We start from the raw sequence: 14562 nt of genomic DNA, 5'->3' as shown, positions 1-14562 counted from the left end.
CTGCCCAAACGCAGTTCAAATCTTGGCTGGTTATGGAGCTGCGGTCGCTCAACGCGATTGGCACTGCGCTGACAAGCCATTCACCTCTGCAGCTAGGGGTTCAGATCCCGGTCTCGGCTACATGTGAATTGAGTTTGGTGGTCTCAGCCCGGCTCCCGGTGGGTGTGCTATGCGAGGTAAGCCTGCGCTTAGTACGCCCACCCCCCTCCCACAAAAACCACCACACTTACACGCACTCGAAATTGGGTTAACATGCACGCACTTTGACCACGCGGTCTCTAAAAAAGAGAGGCGAAGGACTAACGGGGCAGGTTGAGCGGGCAAATCCTCTCACTCCCTTATAGGGAGTCCCTCTGCTCCGTTGGGCTTCAAAGGGGAGCAAGTAGGGTGGGCTGTGTGGGAGGACCCCCTCACACACCCTCCATTGCCACCCGGGGCATGGAGAAAGGTGGCAGATTGCCTCTGGGGGTGGCCTGCCTACTCCCAACTCCTGCAGTCCGGCTCCTCTCTCGAGTACACGCACAAAAATACATATAGAAAGAAAGATTTGACCCGTCTATGGCCAGCCTAAGATGTTATTATGGCAAACACATTTCGGGTTAATATAAATCAAATTACTAGAAACTCATAAGCTTCAAAAGTGTTTGTTTTTTCTTTTATAAATTCCTGGTGACCCTGTCATAAAGGTACTTGTTTAGATACAGTATTTTCTGTCATTAACATGCACCACTAATGGACACTGCAAGCAGCCTTGCCAACACACATTACATAGGTGGAGTCCACTGTTGTCTTCATCAGAAGTGGATGCAAAAAGGCCGCAGATGCAGCAAAGATAAATAAAAAGTGACATTTTTCTCAGCACGTTGTGTTTTACGTCACCGCGTTGGACACGATCGGATCTTTAACCGATGGTGTGTAGGCAAGACTGATGAAAGTCAGCTTCATTGGATATCTGATAAAAAAATCCATCGGTTCGTTTTCATCAGATGAACTAATCGTGTGTACAGGGCATTAGATTCCCATCTCATTACTTCCAGTAAGACAAAAAGGGATCACTCTGAATAACCCCAGCTTGCTGCCTGTACTTTGTTAATGTAATAAAATCTCTTGAATGGTGTTGCTTGAGCAAATCAATAAGCCGGAGGCATACAAGGGTGGCTCAGTGAGTTTGGTAGCTACACAGTCACTTGAATGGTAATACCTTGAGTGCTTTACTAGACCAGAGATACTCGGTACCTCTCCCTGACGGCCTAGCAATGGCAGCACATGGCAATAAGTGAACTACTGCTCCAAGCCAGTCCATAACTGCAAACACTGCGTTCCCCGGCCACAGTATTCTGCACTCTCAAAATTCCTCCTTGTGCTTCTTCCACACTGACCTTCTCCAAAGTGCAAGTCCTGTGTTCCCCCGGGCACAGGAGCCTCACACCATCTACATGGTGAAGATCTTTATCCAGGAATACATCAATATCCTAGCGGCTCCTCCGGCCTTCCTCCGCGCTCAGTGCGTCCCCCACGTGGGGATGCCCTGCAGCAACTGCCTAAACCTCCATTCTCCCTTCTCCTGCACCGATAGAATCTCCCTAGCAGCATGTTACCTCAGCTTATATTGGAGGCGTGCCCCCTGCCAATACCGAATGAGGATTGGTCAGAGCTCCTCACATGAGGTGCCTGTCCCTCAAACTTCAGGTCCAACCCCTATTCCAGAACAATCTTCCTGAAAGCAGGGGAGGTGTTTCCGAGTCAGAGCACAGGTGATCACACCCACTACTGCACTAAACACACCCCAGATAAAAACAAACAGGCCCAGCCTAAAGCACAGGCTCGCCTAAATTTGCCTGCACTGATATCTTAAACCCAGAAAAATCTATTTCTAAAGGTAGAGGGTGCCACAAATAATAAAACATTTTTTTTTCGGTTTGCCCTCATAATATAAAAAGAAGGGCAGCGGCTCTGCACTGGACCCAGTAGACTGCTGCTATAACTATAGATGTGCTGGATACTACAGTGATTTTATATCTTCCACAGGGATTACTCAGTTGTGAGCTATGCAAGCTGGGCCAATATAACTATGCAAGGATACCTAAACTATTTAAACTTCAGCTTTGAAGTGAACCTGTTCCTTTGCCCAGACTGATCAAACAAACAGGTTCACTTTAATACCCCCTACCCCTCCAGCAACACATTCGTACCTTTCTTTTTCTCTTTTCAGCTGCCAGGACATACTGGGTATTTTATCGGGAAGCTGAAGAGAGCAATGAATAATAATCAGACCAGGAACATGAAACAGTGCATGAGATATATGTGACAGCATTTACCAAAAAGGTTTACTATAAATTATTGGTAAATTGGTCCTTTAATTTTGTCACATCATATATGTTTTTTTATTTGCTTTTATATACACTTTAGTTTAAGATGATAGAATATGTGTCACATGCAGTGATATTTCATAAAAGTATAGTCCATTGTAATTAGTTTGAACTGTTAGAGGTTACTTTTATCTCATGTATAGTTCCCTAGATGTTTGTATAGCTACAATTTAACCCCATCAGCGGCAAACAGATTTTTGGCTAGGTACAAAAGTCACAAACAGAATGGAATACATTCAGCTGTCATACATTATTTGTATGTATGCCTAAATAATTTCCTACTAAAATTGTTTATACCTTCTTTAAACTATTCTGTTCTTAGTCATTCAAATTAATTCTGTCTGTCACAAACCTAATTTCTCTTCTTTTATGACCCAAAACAAGGTCAGTTCTATCAATGGAACTGTTTATATGGGACAATAAGAATCCCATTCCATCTTTAGAAAAATCGGCAGGCCATCATGTTTCAATATATCAAATATCCCTCTTCACTTCACTGCAGAAATTATCCCATCTACCAGCTCATTCACAATTACAAGCTTCATTACTATAATTTGTTGCAGGCCTGATAGCAAATACAGATATATAAATACAAGCAAATCATATTTTCGGTCTAGTTAGGGTTACTTCTAAACAATTAAACCCAGTGGTCTATTATGCTTTTTAGCTAAACTTTAATATTACGTTTCAGGTCAGAAATATTTGTTACATCATGAAGAAAGGGTGACCAAAAGTTGGATTCTGTACATAAAATGCTCTGCAGCCATAGGCGTGTGCAGCCTATTGCATTAAGGTGTGCACACCTAAGCCCAAACACACATGCCTTTCTCTGCAGCCTCAGCTGAACAGGGCAGTGAATTAATGGAAAGTGCTCTGTGCTGAGTGGCTTCCTGTTTATTCACAAACTGAAGCATCGTAAAAAAAAACTGTTTACTATGCTTCAGTTATGAATGGACACAGTGAGCGAGTGTGTTTACTGTGTGTTTTCCAATAGGAAAATTTGAGAACCAGCTCTCAATCTTTTGCTGGCAGAAATTCCGCCAGCAAAAGTCCAATGGAGCATACACACGGTTGGAATTTCCGTTTCTAAAGCTCACATCAGACTTTTGCTGTCGGAATTTCCAAGTGTGGGTACGGGGCATTAGGCTCCATGCACACTAGCTTAAAAGACATTATTTGTATTTGTTTTTTCCTTTTATACTTACCTAGGTGGATGCAGCATGGAACCGATTTTGCATCTGTCCCCCGTTGTCTCTACACTGAGAATTGAGCCACCGAACACCGCCGAAGGCTCGGTTCTCACAGACCCCCCGAGAGGAGAGCTGCTGCCTGTCAATCAGCAGCTCTCCTCTCTGCTCCTCCACGCTCACTGGAGCGCTGAGTTGTGGAGGGGCGGAGATCGGCCATCTCAGGCTCTCAGGGGCTGAGACGGGTATCAGTCCAGGCACTTAGAGGATCCAGACTTTATTGTCGTGATGACGTGGTGCCTGGACTGATTTCAGTGATGTCAGCAGAGAGTGGACTTCAAACACACAACTCCCCCCCCCCCCTGTGTGGCGCAGCAAACTCCCTCCCCCCACCCACTGTCCTTAGCCTGGATGCGGGTGGTGAAAGCAGCAGTCGGAGCTGATGTGGCCATTTTCCAGCATGGTCGCCCCTGTCCTTAAGCGTGGCGGGCTCGGGGAAAGCTGCTCTGGCGTGCTCTCCTGAAGCAGCTTCCGCTGTGCATCTTCTCCTGGTGCTAGGCGTTCAATAGGATCGCCTGCTGTTTTGGCCAATCAGGAAATGGGTTTCATACCTGCTTCCCAATTGGCCGCTGTTGCAACACACCTGGGTGGGCTTCGGTCGCATTTTCTATGCGACCCGAGCCCACCCTATTTTTAAACCTATTAGAGCCTCTGGCTCTAATCAGGTGCTTAAAAAAAACTGGCTGCTGTAATTCATGCACCCGGTGCACTAAAAAGGGGCCGAATGCATGAATAGGGGGCGGCCATGGGTAGATTCATGCTATGCATGAGTCTATCCACTGGATATAGGGGGGTGGCATGGAGAGAGAAGGCAGCGCCTGGGCACCCCTAATGGACGGGCCGCCACTCCATGCACACCAATTAAAGCCCCATACGCACTATGAGGCCTCGTACAGACGGGCAAACATGTACGATGAAACCGGTCCGCCGGACCGTTTTCAGCGTACATGTCTGCCCGGAGATTTCTGTATGATGGCTGTACACACCATCATACAGAAATCCGCGCGTACTCGATACGCGGCGATGAGGCCGCGCCGTCGCCGTGACGATGACGCGGCGACGTGCGCGCCCCTGGCATTTCAATGCTTCCACGCATGCATCGAAGTCATTCGACGCATGCGAGGGATGACGGCCGCTCGGACATGTACGGTAGGTCTGTACAGACGACCGAACATGTCCGACGGACAGGATTCCAGCGGGCATGTTTCTAAACATGTTTATAAAGATTTGCCCGCTCGAAAAACCAGGCTGGCAAATGTACGCTGGAATCCTGTCCGCTCGGCTGTACAGACGACCGAACATGTCTGCTGAAACTGGTCCGCGGACCTGTTTCAGCAGACATGTTCGGTCGTCTGTACGGGGCCTTAGATTTTCTGCAGATTTTTGTCTTCAGATTTACCAAAACCATATAATGTGAAAGTCAATTTGTATGCAATCAGGCAAGCCCTTGCACTACATGGTTTTGGTAAATCTGATATATGGAGTCTAAAGCCTAGTACACACCGTTTTTTTCGAACAACCGAACATCAGTTTTTTTGTGGCATGCTAGTCTCATGTCGAAAGTGAAGAGGTTATTCACAAAACCAAAATTTTCGTACGACAGAATACAATGTCAGAAAGGACGTAATGCATTGATTCGTTTTGTATGGGTTCTTTCGTTTCTGAGCATGCGTAGTCTTGCTCTTATGATTTTTTTCGGACAAAAAGCACACTAATAAAACGAAAAACGGACGTTGAGTTCACATCTGATGCCGCGTACACACCATCATTTTTCCTGACGTTCAAAAACGCTTCCTTTTTCACTACGTGATTCCTCTCCAGCCTGACTTGAATACACACGTTCATGAAAAAAAATGTCCGACCAAAGCGCGGTGACGTACAACACGTATGACGGGACTATAAAAGGGGAAGTTCCTTTCAAATGGAGTCACCCTTTGGGCTGCATACTTGATTCTGAGCGTGTTTTTTTCCCCTCGGAAAAGCATACACACGACCGTTTTTTCGTGACGAGAAAAATACTGACGTGAAACACGACGAGAAAAAAAGAGAGCTGGTTTCAATTTTTTTGCAGGCAGTTTTTTCATCGAAAACTGCTAGGGTGCATACACACGATCGACCAATATAAAAAAATGGCAGTTTTCTCGTCGTGAAAACTATTCGTGTGTACGAGGCATAACAACAATATTATAGTCTGTACATCCAGCTTTTGTCTGACAAAAAGGCAAAATCGGCTGTTGAAAGCACCGTACGAACGATCCGAAAATCGGCAGAAAGCTTGTTGTACGAATTTTTGCATCCAATTTTAGTATCGTGTGTACAGGCCATTAGCCTAGAAGCATTTTTAAAGCTTCCGCTTCTTGGAGTAGAAAAAAAAAAACTTTTTTTGAGTGGGTTTTGGAGCGTTTTGCCAGGAGAAAAAAAAGCTTAAAGCCTCCTACACAGGCATAGATTTTCGGACGACCGAACGTCCGATTTTTGTGGTTTGCTAGTCTCATGTCCAAAGTGAAGAGGTTACCAACAATACGAAAATGTTCACACGACAGAATACAATGTCAGAAGTGACATAATGTATTGAATAGTTTTGTATGTATTCTATCGTTTCTGAGAATGCGTAGTCTTGCTCTTACAATTTCTTTCATACGAAAAGCATACTAATGAAATGAAAACAGACGTTGAGTTCACATCTAATAAATGTTATAGTCTGCACATCCATTATTTGCAGAAGGTGAGTGGTCCAAAATGTAGCTCTCTGAAAAAAAAAAAGGAATCTAGATTTATCTGTAAAAAAAATTCCTTTAGATTTACCAAAACCTTATTATATGAGGTCAAACCTAAACACTTTCAATTTGTATGCAATCAGGCAGGCCCCTGCACTACGTATAAAAAAAAAAACAAGATGGAAACACTGCGCTAGAAAGTGAAAAAAAGGGGGGTGTGTACACAATAATTAAAAGAGAAAATAGCTGCCGGTACAAAAAAAATTGGATACAAAATTTGGAAAAAGTGATAGGTGATAAGGTACAGCGCTAAAATAATGATCAAACAATCCTAATTAGGGAATGAATAAATTAATAAACCCAATCTGAATAACGAAATACAGAAGAAATAAGTGTAAACAAACATTAATATATGAAATATCGATTACTAATAAGAGTGAACTAGTGTATTCTGAAATTCAGTGACTAAGTGTATGAACCAACATCACATAAATGTCTCAAATTGTAGCTACCACATAACAATACAAAAACAATGGCCCGGATTCACATACATCGGCGCATATTTATGCGGGTGTAGTGTATCTAATATACGCTACGCCGACGCAGCGCACAGATGCAAGCACTGGATTCACAAAGCACTCGCCCCCAAATCTACGCTGGGTTTCCTCGGCGTAAGTGGAAGTGGGCGTGAACCATGCTAATGAGGCGTGACCCCATGCTAATGATGGGCCGAGTGACAGACAAGTACTTAAAATTAACTGCGCATGCGCCGTCCCATGGACGCAACCCAGTGCGCATGCTCAGAATCACGTCGAAACTACTCCCTAAGATATGTCGAATCACTGCCTACGACGTGAACGTAACCTACGCCCAGCCCTATTCACGTACTACTACGTAAACGACATAAAATACGACAGCTGTTCCCTGGTCCATACCTTTGCATAAGTTGCGCCTCATAGATGGGGAATAACTATACGCCGGACGTAAGCCTTACGCAAACCATGTATATTATGTTTGTGAATCGACGTATCTCCCTCATTTGCATATTTGCAATGAGGCGGCCAGCGTAAATATGCGCCCACTATACGCCAGCGTAGGAAAGTTACGTCGGTCGGATGAAGCCTATTTTCAGGCGTATCTAGTTCTGTGGGCACGGCGCACAGATACGACGGCGCATAGTTACACTTACGCGGCGCATATCGAGATACGTTGGCGTAAGTGCCTTGTGAATCCGGGCCAATGTATTCAGATTATCGTATATACTCGAGTATAAGCAGAGTTTTTCAGCAAATTTTTTTGTGCTGAAAATGCCCCCCTCGGGTTATACTGAGTCATCTTTTTGCGCCTGATCTCTCGGACTTTGGGGACCCGGTCACATTTTTGTGGTAAGAAGACTACAATACTACCTTTCGGGTGTCTTAACTGTTGGATGGAAGTTTCTCTTGTCATAAGTCTTTCCTTCCTTGCACTATTATGATCTCCATAAGGACTTGTCGTAGGATTAACCCTTCATGTTATCGAGGATTTATCCGCCAGCACGCAGCAATTTTGTACTTGATATTTTGGGACTATTTACACCTATCTTTTTTCCCTTTCTTCACAGTGGGGAATTATGTAATCTGAATACATTGTTTTTGTATTGTTATGTGCCAGCTACAATTTGAGACATGTATGTGATGTTGGTTCATACACTTATGCCGTGTACACACGATCATTTTTCAGCATGAAAAAAACGTTGTTTTTCAAAAACGTCATTTAAAATGATCGTGTGTGGGCTTCACATCATTTTTCAGGTTCTGAAAAACAACAAAAAAACGTCGTTTTAAACAATGTTGTTTTTTGGGTTGTAAAAAATGATCGTGTATGGGCTAAAACGACAAAAAAAAAACAGCGCATGCTCAGAAGCAAGTTATGAGACGGGAGCGCTCGTTCTGGTTAAACTACCGTTCATAATGGAGTAAGCACATTCATCGCGCTGTAACAGACAAAAAAGCGTGAGTCGTCTTTTACTAACGCGGAATCAGCTAAAGCAGCCCAAAGGCGAATGGAACTTCCCCTTTAAAATTGCCGTCGAACGTGTTGTACGTCACCGCGCTTTGCTAGATCATTTTTTAAAAACGATGGTGTGTAGGCAACATCGTTTTAATGATGAAGTTGGGAAAACATTGTTTTTTAGACATGCTGAAAAATGTTTTCTTTCTTGCTGAAAAATGCTTGTGTGTACGCGGCATCAGTCACTGAATTTCAGAATACACTAGTTCACTTTTATTAGTAATCGATATTTCATATATTAATGTTTGTTTACACTTATTTCTTCTGTATTTCGTTATTCAGATTGGGTTTATTAATTTATTCATACCTTAATTAGGATTGTTTGATCATTTTTTAGCGCTGTACCTGATCACCTTGCACTACATAGTTGAAGGTAAATCTGAAGGAAATCGAACAAAAGTTGTATAGTGTGTATCCAGCTTTAAGCCTCGTACACGCGGTCTGATTGTTGGACGACCAAGCTTCTGATTTTTGTCAAAAGGGGCGTGTGGCAGAATCTTGTCTTGCATACCAATGGTACGCAAATTGTCATTTGACAAACATGAACGTAGTGACGTACTATGATCCTGGATTCACACTTGTGCGGTGCGAATTCCAGCTCTGTTATCTTTGCAAAGAGATAAGAGTGCTGTTCAGCAGCTGTGAATTTGGAGACCTGGGAGAGGGGAGGGGGGAAGTGTATTGAGGAGAATGAGAGAAATCCTGAAGAGAAATGAACACATGTGCGAATCAGATGTGTGCCCATAGAAGATAATGGGCCTGAATTTTCACCTGAGCCGCACCGCAATGCCTAGAAAACGCACTCGTTTCTTGGGCAACGTGGAGTGCGAATGCATCGCACATATGTGAACCAGCCTCATTAAAATCAATGTATTTTATAATGTTATACGAATTGGATGCGGTTTAAGCCACACTCAATTCGCATAGATGTGAACCCGGCCTGAGAGTTGAAAGAGGAAGTTAATTTCTCAAGCCCCTTCTGCTAATTTCTTGTTCGTAGAAGTTTGGTGAGCGTTGATTCGCGATTTTTAGATCGTACAAAACAAATACCTTTTAAAATACATTTGACATAACTACATGCAAAGCTTCATTATTATCCCATTAAAGAAGATGAGAATTTTGACATCTCATCAATTGCCGCATCACGAATGTTAATTCTAGATTACGAACGGTAGTTTACAAGACCGAACTCTTCCTAGTCGTTCCTTAATTCCGAGCATGCTGTTTGTACTTTCAACTTTTGTATGACAGATTTGTGTACTAACCAAACGAAAAGCAGACGTGGAGCCGTCGTTCGCCACAAATTTACTAGCCTGTCATCCAACATTTGTTGTCCAAAGATTGGAAAACAATTGTTGAAAGGAGCATACTAACGATAAGAATTTTAGACAGCCTATCAAACGACAAAAACCTTTTGATTTTCGTACCGTGTGTACAAGGCTTTAGACTACAATGCAAGGCACAGGTTGTGTATTGATAGCCATCATTGAGGTGATTGGACACAGTGGCAGATTAGGCACTGGCCTATGGTCCCCACACCGTGACAATGGATCAAAATAAAATAGATTTTTTTTCACTTAAATGAAATATACAATGAAGCTTTCTTAAATTGTTTACAAAAGATAGAAAAAATGCATCAACTCAAAGAAATTAAAACTTTACATTAAAGACTCTATAAATAAAAAACTGTGCTGTAATGTACCACTACCCAATAACAAATTAAAGTACATAAACCATAGACATCAGGTTTACATTACAGTTTCTCTCTTAAAAGCTCATCTTCTTTCACCTGTCAGTTTGTAAATAAATTTGTACACCCACGAGAAACCTCCAAAAACCTGTGTTTTGCATTAATATCGTATCAGAACTACCACTATTTGATTTTCTAGGGTGTCTGGTTTCAGAAAATATATCATGTTTGGGAGTTTTGTGTAATCTTTAGCCTTAAAATAATTTTTTATACGTGTACAAAAAAGGCAATAATGGCTCTGGCAGCGAAATGGTTAAACCTACTCCAGTTGGTAAAATCTTAGGTTTTTAGGTGAACTGTGTCCTGTACTGTACTCCAAGATTTGGATTTTACAGGCAAGTCAACATTTTTCATATCTTAATTGCACAGTACAGGGGAGAGGATCATATACACAAACCCTGGGACGTCCCAAGCAATGAATGGGAAGGATAGGCAACATGGTAGGAAGAACTATGCCAACAAGCCCATCAATAACAAGGGTTAATGGACCCAACTCAGATTGTTGCAGCCAAAGACAGCATCTGAAGAGACTTGGGTGTCCACCTGGTAGAACTTGTAAAAGGCATGAAAGTTTACAAAGCTGGACAACATAGTTACATAGTTAGGAAGGTTGGGAAAAAAGACAATGGATTCACAAAACACTTACACCGCGTAAGTGTAAATATGCGCCGTCGTATCTGTGCGCCGTGCCCACAAAACTAGATATGCCTGAAAATAGGCTTCATCCGACCGATGTAACTTTCCTACGCCGGTGTATCGTGGGCTATATTTACGCTGGCCGCAAGTGGTGCTCCCATTGATTTCCTATTCAAATATACAAATGAGGGAGATACGCTGATTCACAAACGTAGTTGCGCCCGGCGCATAATATACGCGGTTTGCTCAAGTCGTACGTCCGGCGTAAAGTTATTCCCCATATAGGAGGCGCATCCCATGCAAAAGGTATGGACCAGGGAACACAAGCAGTCGTATCTTTTGTCGTTTACGTTGTACGTGAATATGACTAGGCGTAGGTTACGTTCACGTCGTAGGCAGTGATTCGACGTATCTTAGGGAGTAGTTCCAACGTGATTCTGAGCATGCGCACTGGGATGCGTCCACGGGATGGCGCATGCGCTGTTCGTTTTAAGTACTTGTATGGCGCACAAACATAGCAGTAACCAACGAGACCAGTTTTGTGCCATTTGGTTGTTGTAGGGGGGCTAATATCTTCAAAATAAAAGCAGCACAAATGTAAATTTTTACAGCACAAAACAGCACAAACGTAGCACTAGCAGGGGTCTTCAAACTACGGCCCTCCAGGTGTTCAGGAACTACAATTCCCATCATGCCTAGTCATGTCTGTGAATGTCAGAGTTTTGCAATGCCTCATGGGATTTGTAGTTCTGCAACAGCTGGAGGGCCGTAGTTTGAGGATCCCTGCACTAAAGAAACACACTTGAGTTTTTATTTGTGCTGATTGTAGGGGGGCCAGCTTTGTTGAGCTATGAGATCCTATGACACATAGGCCAAATTTAATTTAGCATGCTATAGGAGAACTAGGAAAGAAAGTGCTCAGCACAGGGCAATCAATTGACTGTATAGTATAGTGAGAACAAAGGTGCAGAGGGAAGGATGATTAACTCTGCTGTTTTCCAAGTCTTCTTTCCTACCTAATTTTGTTTGAGTTTTTCAAGGGAGGTGAAAAAAAATAATAGCCAGAATCAAGTCATTATGATGCTATAATGAATGCCAGAAAAGTAAACCCCTTTTATCAAAGGGAAATATAAAGGCAACTGCAAACAAGTGCGGTATATATATTAATGCTATATTCAACCTCAAATATGCCAAATCATTTCCTACTTGAGGTAGACAAAGAGAAAAAGTCTATTTCAAAGATTTACCTGTGATTGAGCAGTATATAATATGAGGGGCTATTTTCTTAACATCTTCATAACCTAAACCCATTTCAGCTAGTTTTCCTGGAATGTAATTTTCAATGAGAACATCACAGGCTTGTGCAAGCTAAAAAAAACAAACAAAAAAAAACACAAAAGCAGTAAACAGGTTAGCGTGATATCTAAACATCCCAACTCTTTCCACCGATCAAATATGTTATATAAAACACTTGTTTATAGCACAGGCACAATCCACATTATTGTAGAAACACTTATTCCAGCTTGAATACAGTTGTTATAGTTGGCCAGATGGCGCCCCTACTAGGGTGGGTAGACTAACTGTACATCCTGCCATTTTAGACAGAGAAGACACTGATTTTGGACACTGATTGGAACAGCTCTGTGCCATGTAATTGCCCTGGGGAGCATTAAAAGTGTTCACCGATGTAAACAGTGTGGTACAGTTTATATTGGTGAGCCATTCCGTTTCTCTCACAATGGAGGAAGGGGAGAAGGAGGATTTTATAAAAGAATCAAAACATTTCTTCAGCTTGCATCTGGAAAAGAGAAAGTGTAGGTGGAAAGAACGGAAAGGGGGTTTAAAGGGCCAATGAACACCACTGCTGTGGAAATGTTTAGGGGGGGGGGCAATGTGTCAACAGTTACCAATGATGGACGCCAAGGTAGTGTAATTGTTTTAAAGTGCCACTGACTCCCAATTATGGAGGGGTTGTTCAAAATGGCACTAAACACCAATGGTTGTAGGAATTTTCTTGGGTGGTTGGAGGGGGTTTAAGTGCCACTGACCACCAAAATGATGTCTTGTGTTTATGGGGGGGGGGGGCTTTAAATCATTTTTTTGGATTCATCTGTGACATCTAGCCATTGCACACAATGCAAATTCATTGCAATGCAATTTCCTCCTATAGGAAACTTCCAGCAATAATGGAACACTTGCACTTGGCTTCAGTGGGGGATTTTTAAAAGGCACTTATTAATATACCCACAGGTTTCTACATTTAAAAACTTTCGACAATACATTAGATCACATTGAAGTGTCCATTTTCCTAAGACCCCTTTCTCACTAAGGCGCTTTGCAGGTGCTAGAACGCTAAAAATAGCGCCTGCAAAGCGCCCGAGGGCTTTCCCACTGGTGCGGTGCATCGGCAGGACTCTAAAAAAAGTCCTGCTAGCAGCATCTTTGGATCGGTGAAGGAGCGGCGTGTATACCACTCTTCCACCACTCCTGCCCATTGAAATGAATGGACACTGTGGCTATAACGCCAGCAAAGCGACACTGCAGCGGTGCTTTGCGGGTGGTTTTAACGCTAGCGGCCGAATAGTGCTGCGAAATTGATGGTAAAGTGACACTAAAAATAGCGGTGCTTTACCGCCGACGCACCCACCACCCCAGTGTGAAAGGAGTCTTACTTATTTGGCTACATGACAGGGTATCCCACCCCAGTGTGAAAGGAGTCTTACTTATTTGGCTACATGTCAGGGTATCTGTCAGTCATACTATCACAGAACTGAAAATGGTCTGGACAGGAAAAGTGTGTAACATGCTGGTCTTGAAGTGGTTAAAGTACACCTAGGTGGTCCTTAAACAAACTAAAATAATAGTGCAGCTAAACAGCTGAGAGCACAAACTATCAGACCATTTCTTCTGTGCCTGGCTCGATCCTCCCAGGATATGATAAAGCCCTCCCACAACCAATATGCATAGAGCTACGCTCTAAAAGTCATTTGTATAAACATACTGTAGGTTTTTAATAGTTATTGATTTACAAGAACCTTAGTAATAGTTTAATGTTATCAATTATGTTAGTGTACAAGTAATCACTTCTAACTACTGTATATATAGATAAATATTTAATGTATACTAAAATATATGGTCTTTGGGAAGTTGGGAACCTCTGACCATTCTATTCTATGGTGCTGCTCAAACCAGTTATAACTATTTTTTAGCCTTCTATATATAGGACTGGAAGTCGAGGGCGACGGATATATATCGGCCGATTTTTGCCATTTTTTAATTAATCGGCATCGGCCAATTGTGCTGAAAAAAATAGGCAGATTTGAAACTTCAGCGCGACCTGAAAATTACTTCTGTAATAGAAGTCAATGCATCGTTTTGATGCTGCATCTGTCCCCCGATGCCTCTACACTGAGAACCGAGCGATCGAGCATCACAGATGGCTCAATTCTCTCAGCTCCCCAAGCAATGAGCTGTGGACTGTCAATCAGCATCTCCCCGCTCTGCTCACACACACACTCTTTTGTGGTATTTGTGGATGAGGCTCTTTATCTTCTCAGATGGTAAAGCTGCCCATTCCTCTTGGCAAAAAGCCTCCAGTTCCTGTAAATTCTTGGGCTGTCTTGCATGAACTGCACATTTGAGATCTCCCCAGAGTGGCTCAATGATATTGAGGTCAGGAGACTGAGATGATCACTCCAGAACCTTCACTTTATTCTGCTGTAGCCAATGACAGGTTCGACCTGCCCTTGTGGTTTGGATCATTGTCATGTTGGAATGTCCAAGTATGTCAC

The 14562-nt window shown here is 42.8% G+C and overlaps 1 protein-coding gene across 1 annotated transcript in view; it reads right to left on the bottom strand.

Moving 5' to 3' along the window:
* The window catches only part of SUGCT (succinyl-CoA:glutarate-CoA transferase), a 1112375-nt gene that overhangs the window by 1067761 nt on the left and 30052 nt on the right, over window positions 1–14562 (bottom strand). The window contains exon 6 of the mRNA XM_040353242.1: window positions 12019–12139. Within this exon, the coding sequence (XP_040209176.1) occupies window positions 12019–12139 (121 nt within the window). The remainder of the gene's footprint in view (window positions 1–12018; window positions 12140–14562) is intronic.

Source organism: Rana temporaria, chromosome 5 (genome assembly GCF_905171775.1).
Source record: "Rana temporaria chromosome 5, aRanTem1.1, whole genome shotgun sequence".
NCBI classification, from domain to species: Eukaryota; Metazoa; Chordata; class Amphibia; order Anura; family Ranidae; genus Rana; species Rana temporaria.
This window is presented reverse-complemented; position numbering and strand designations above follow the sequence as displayed.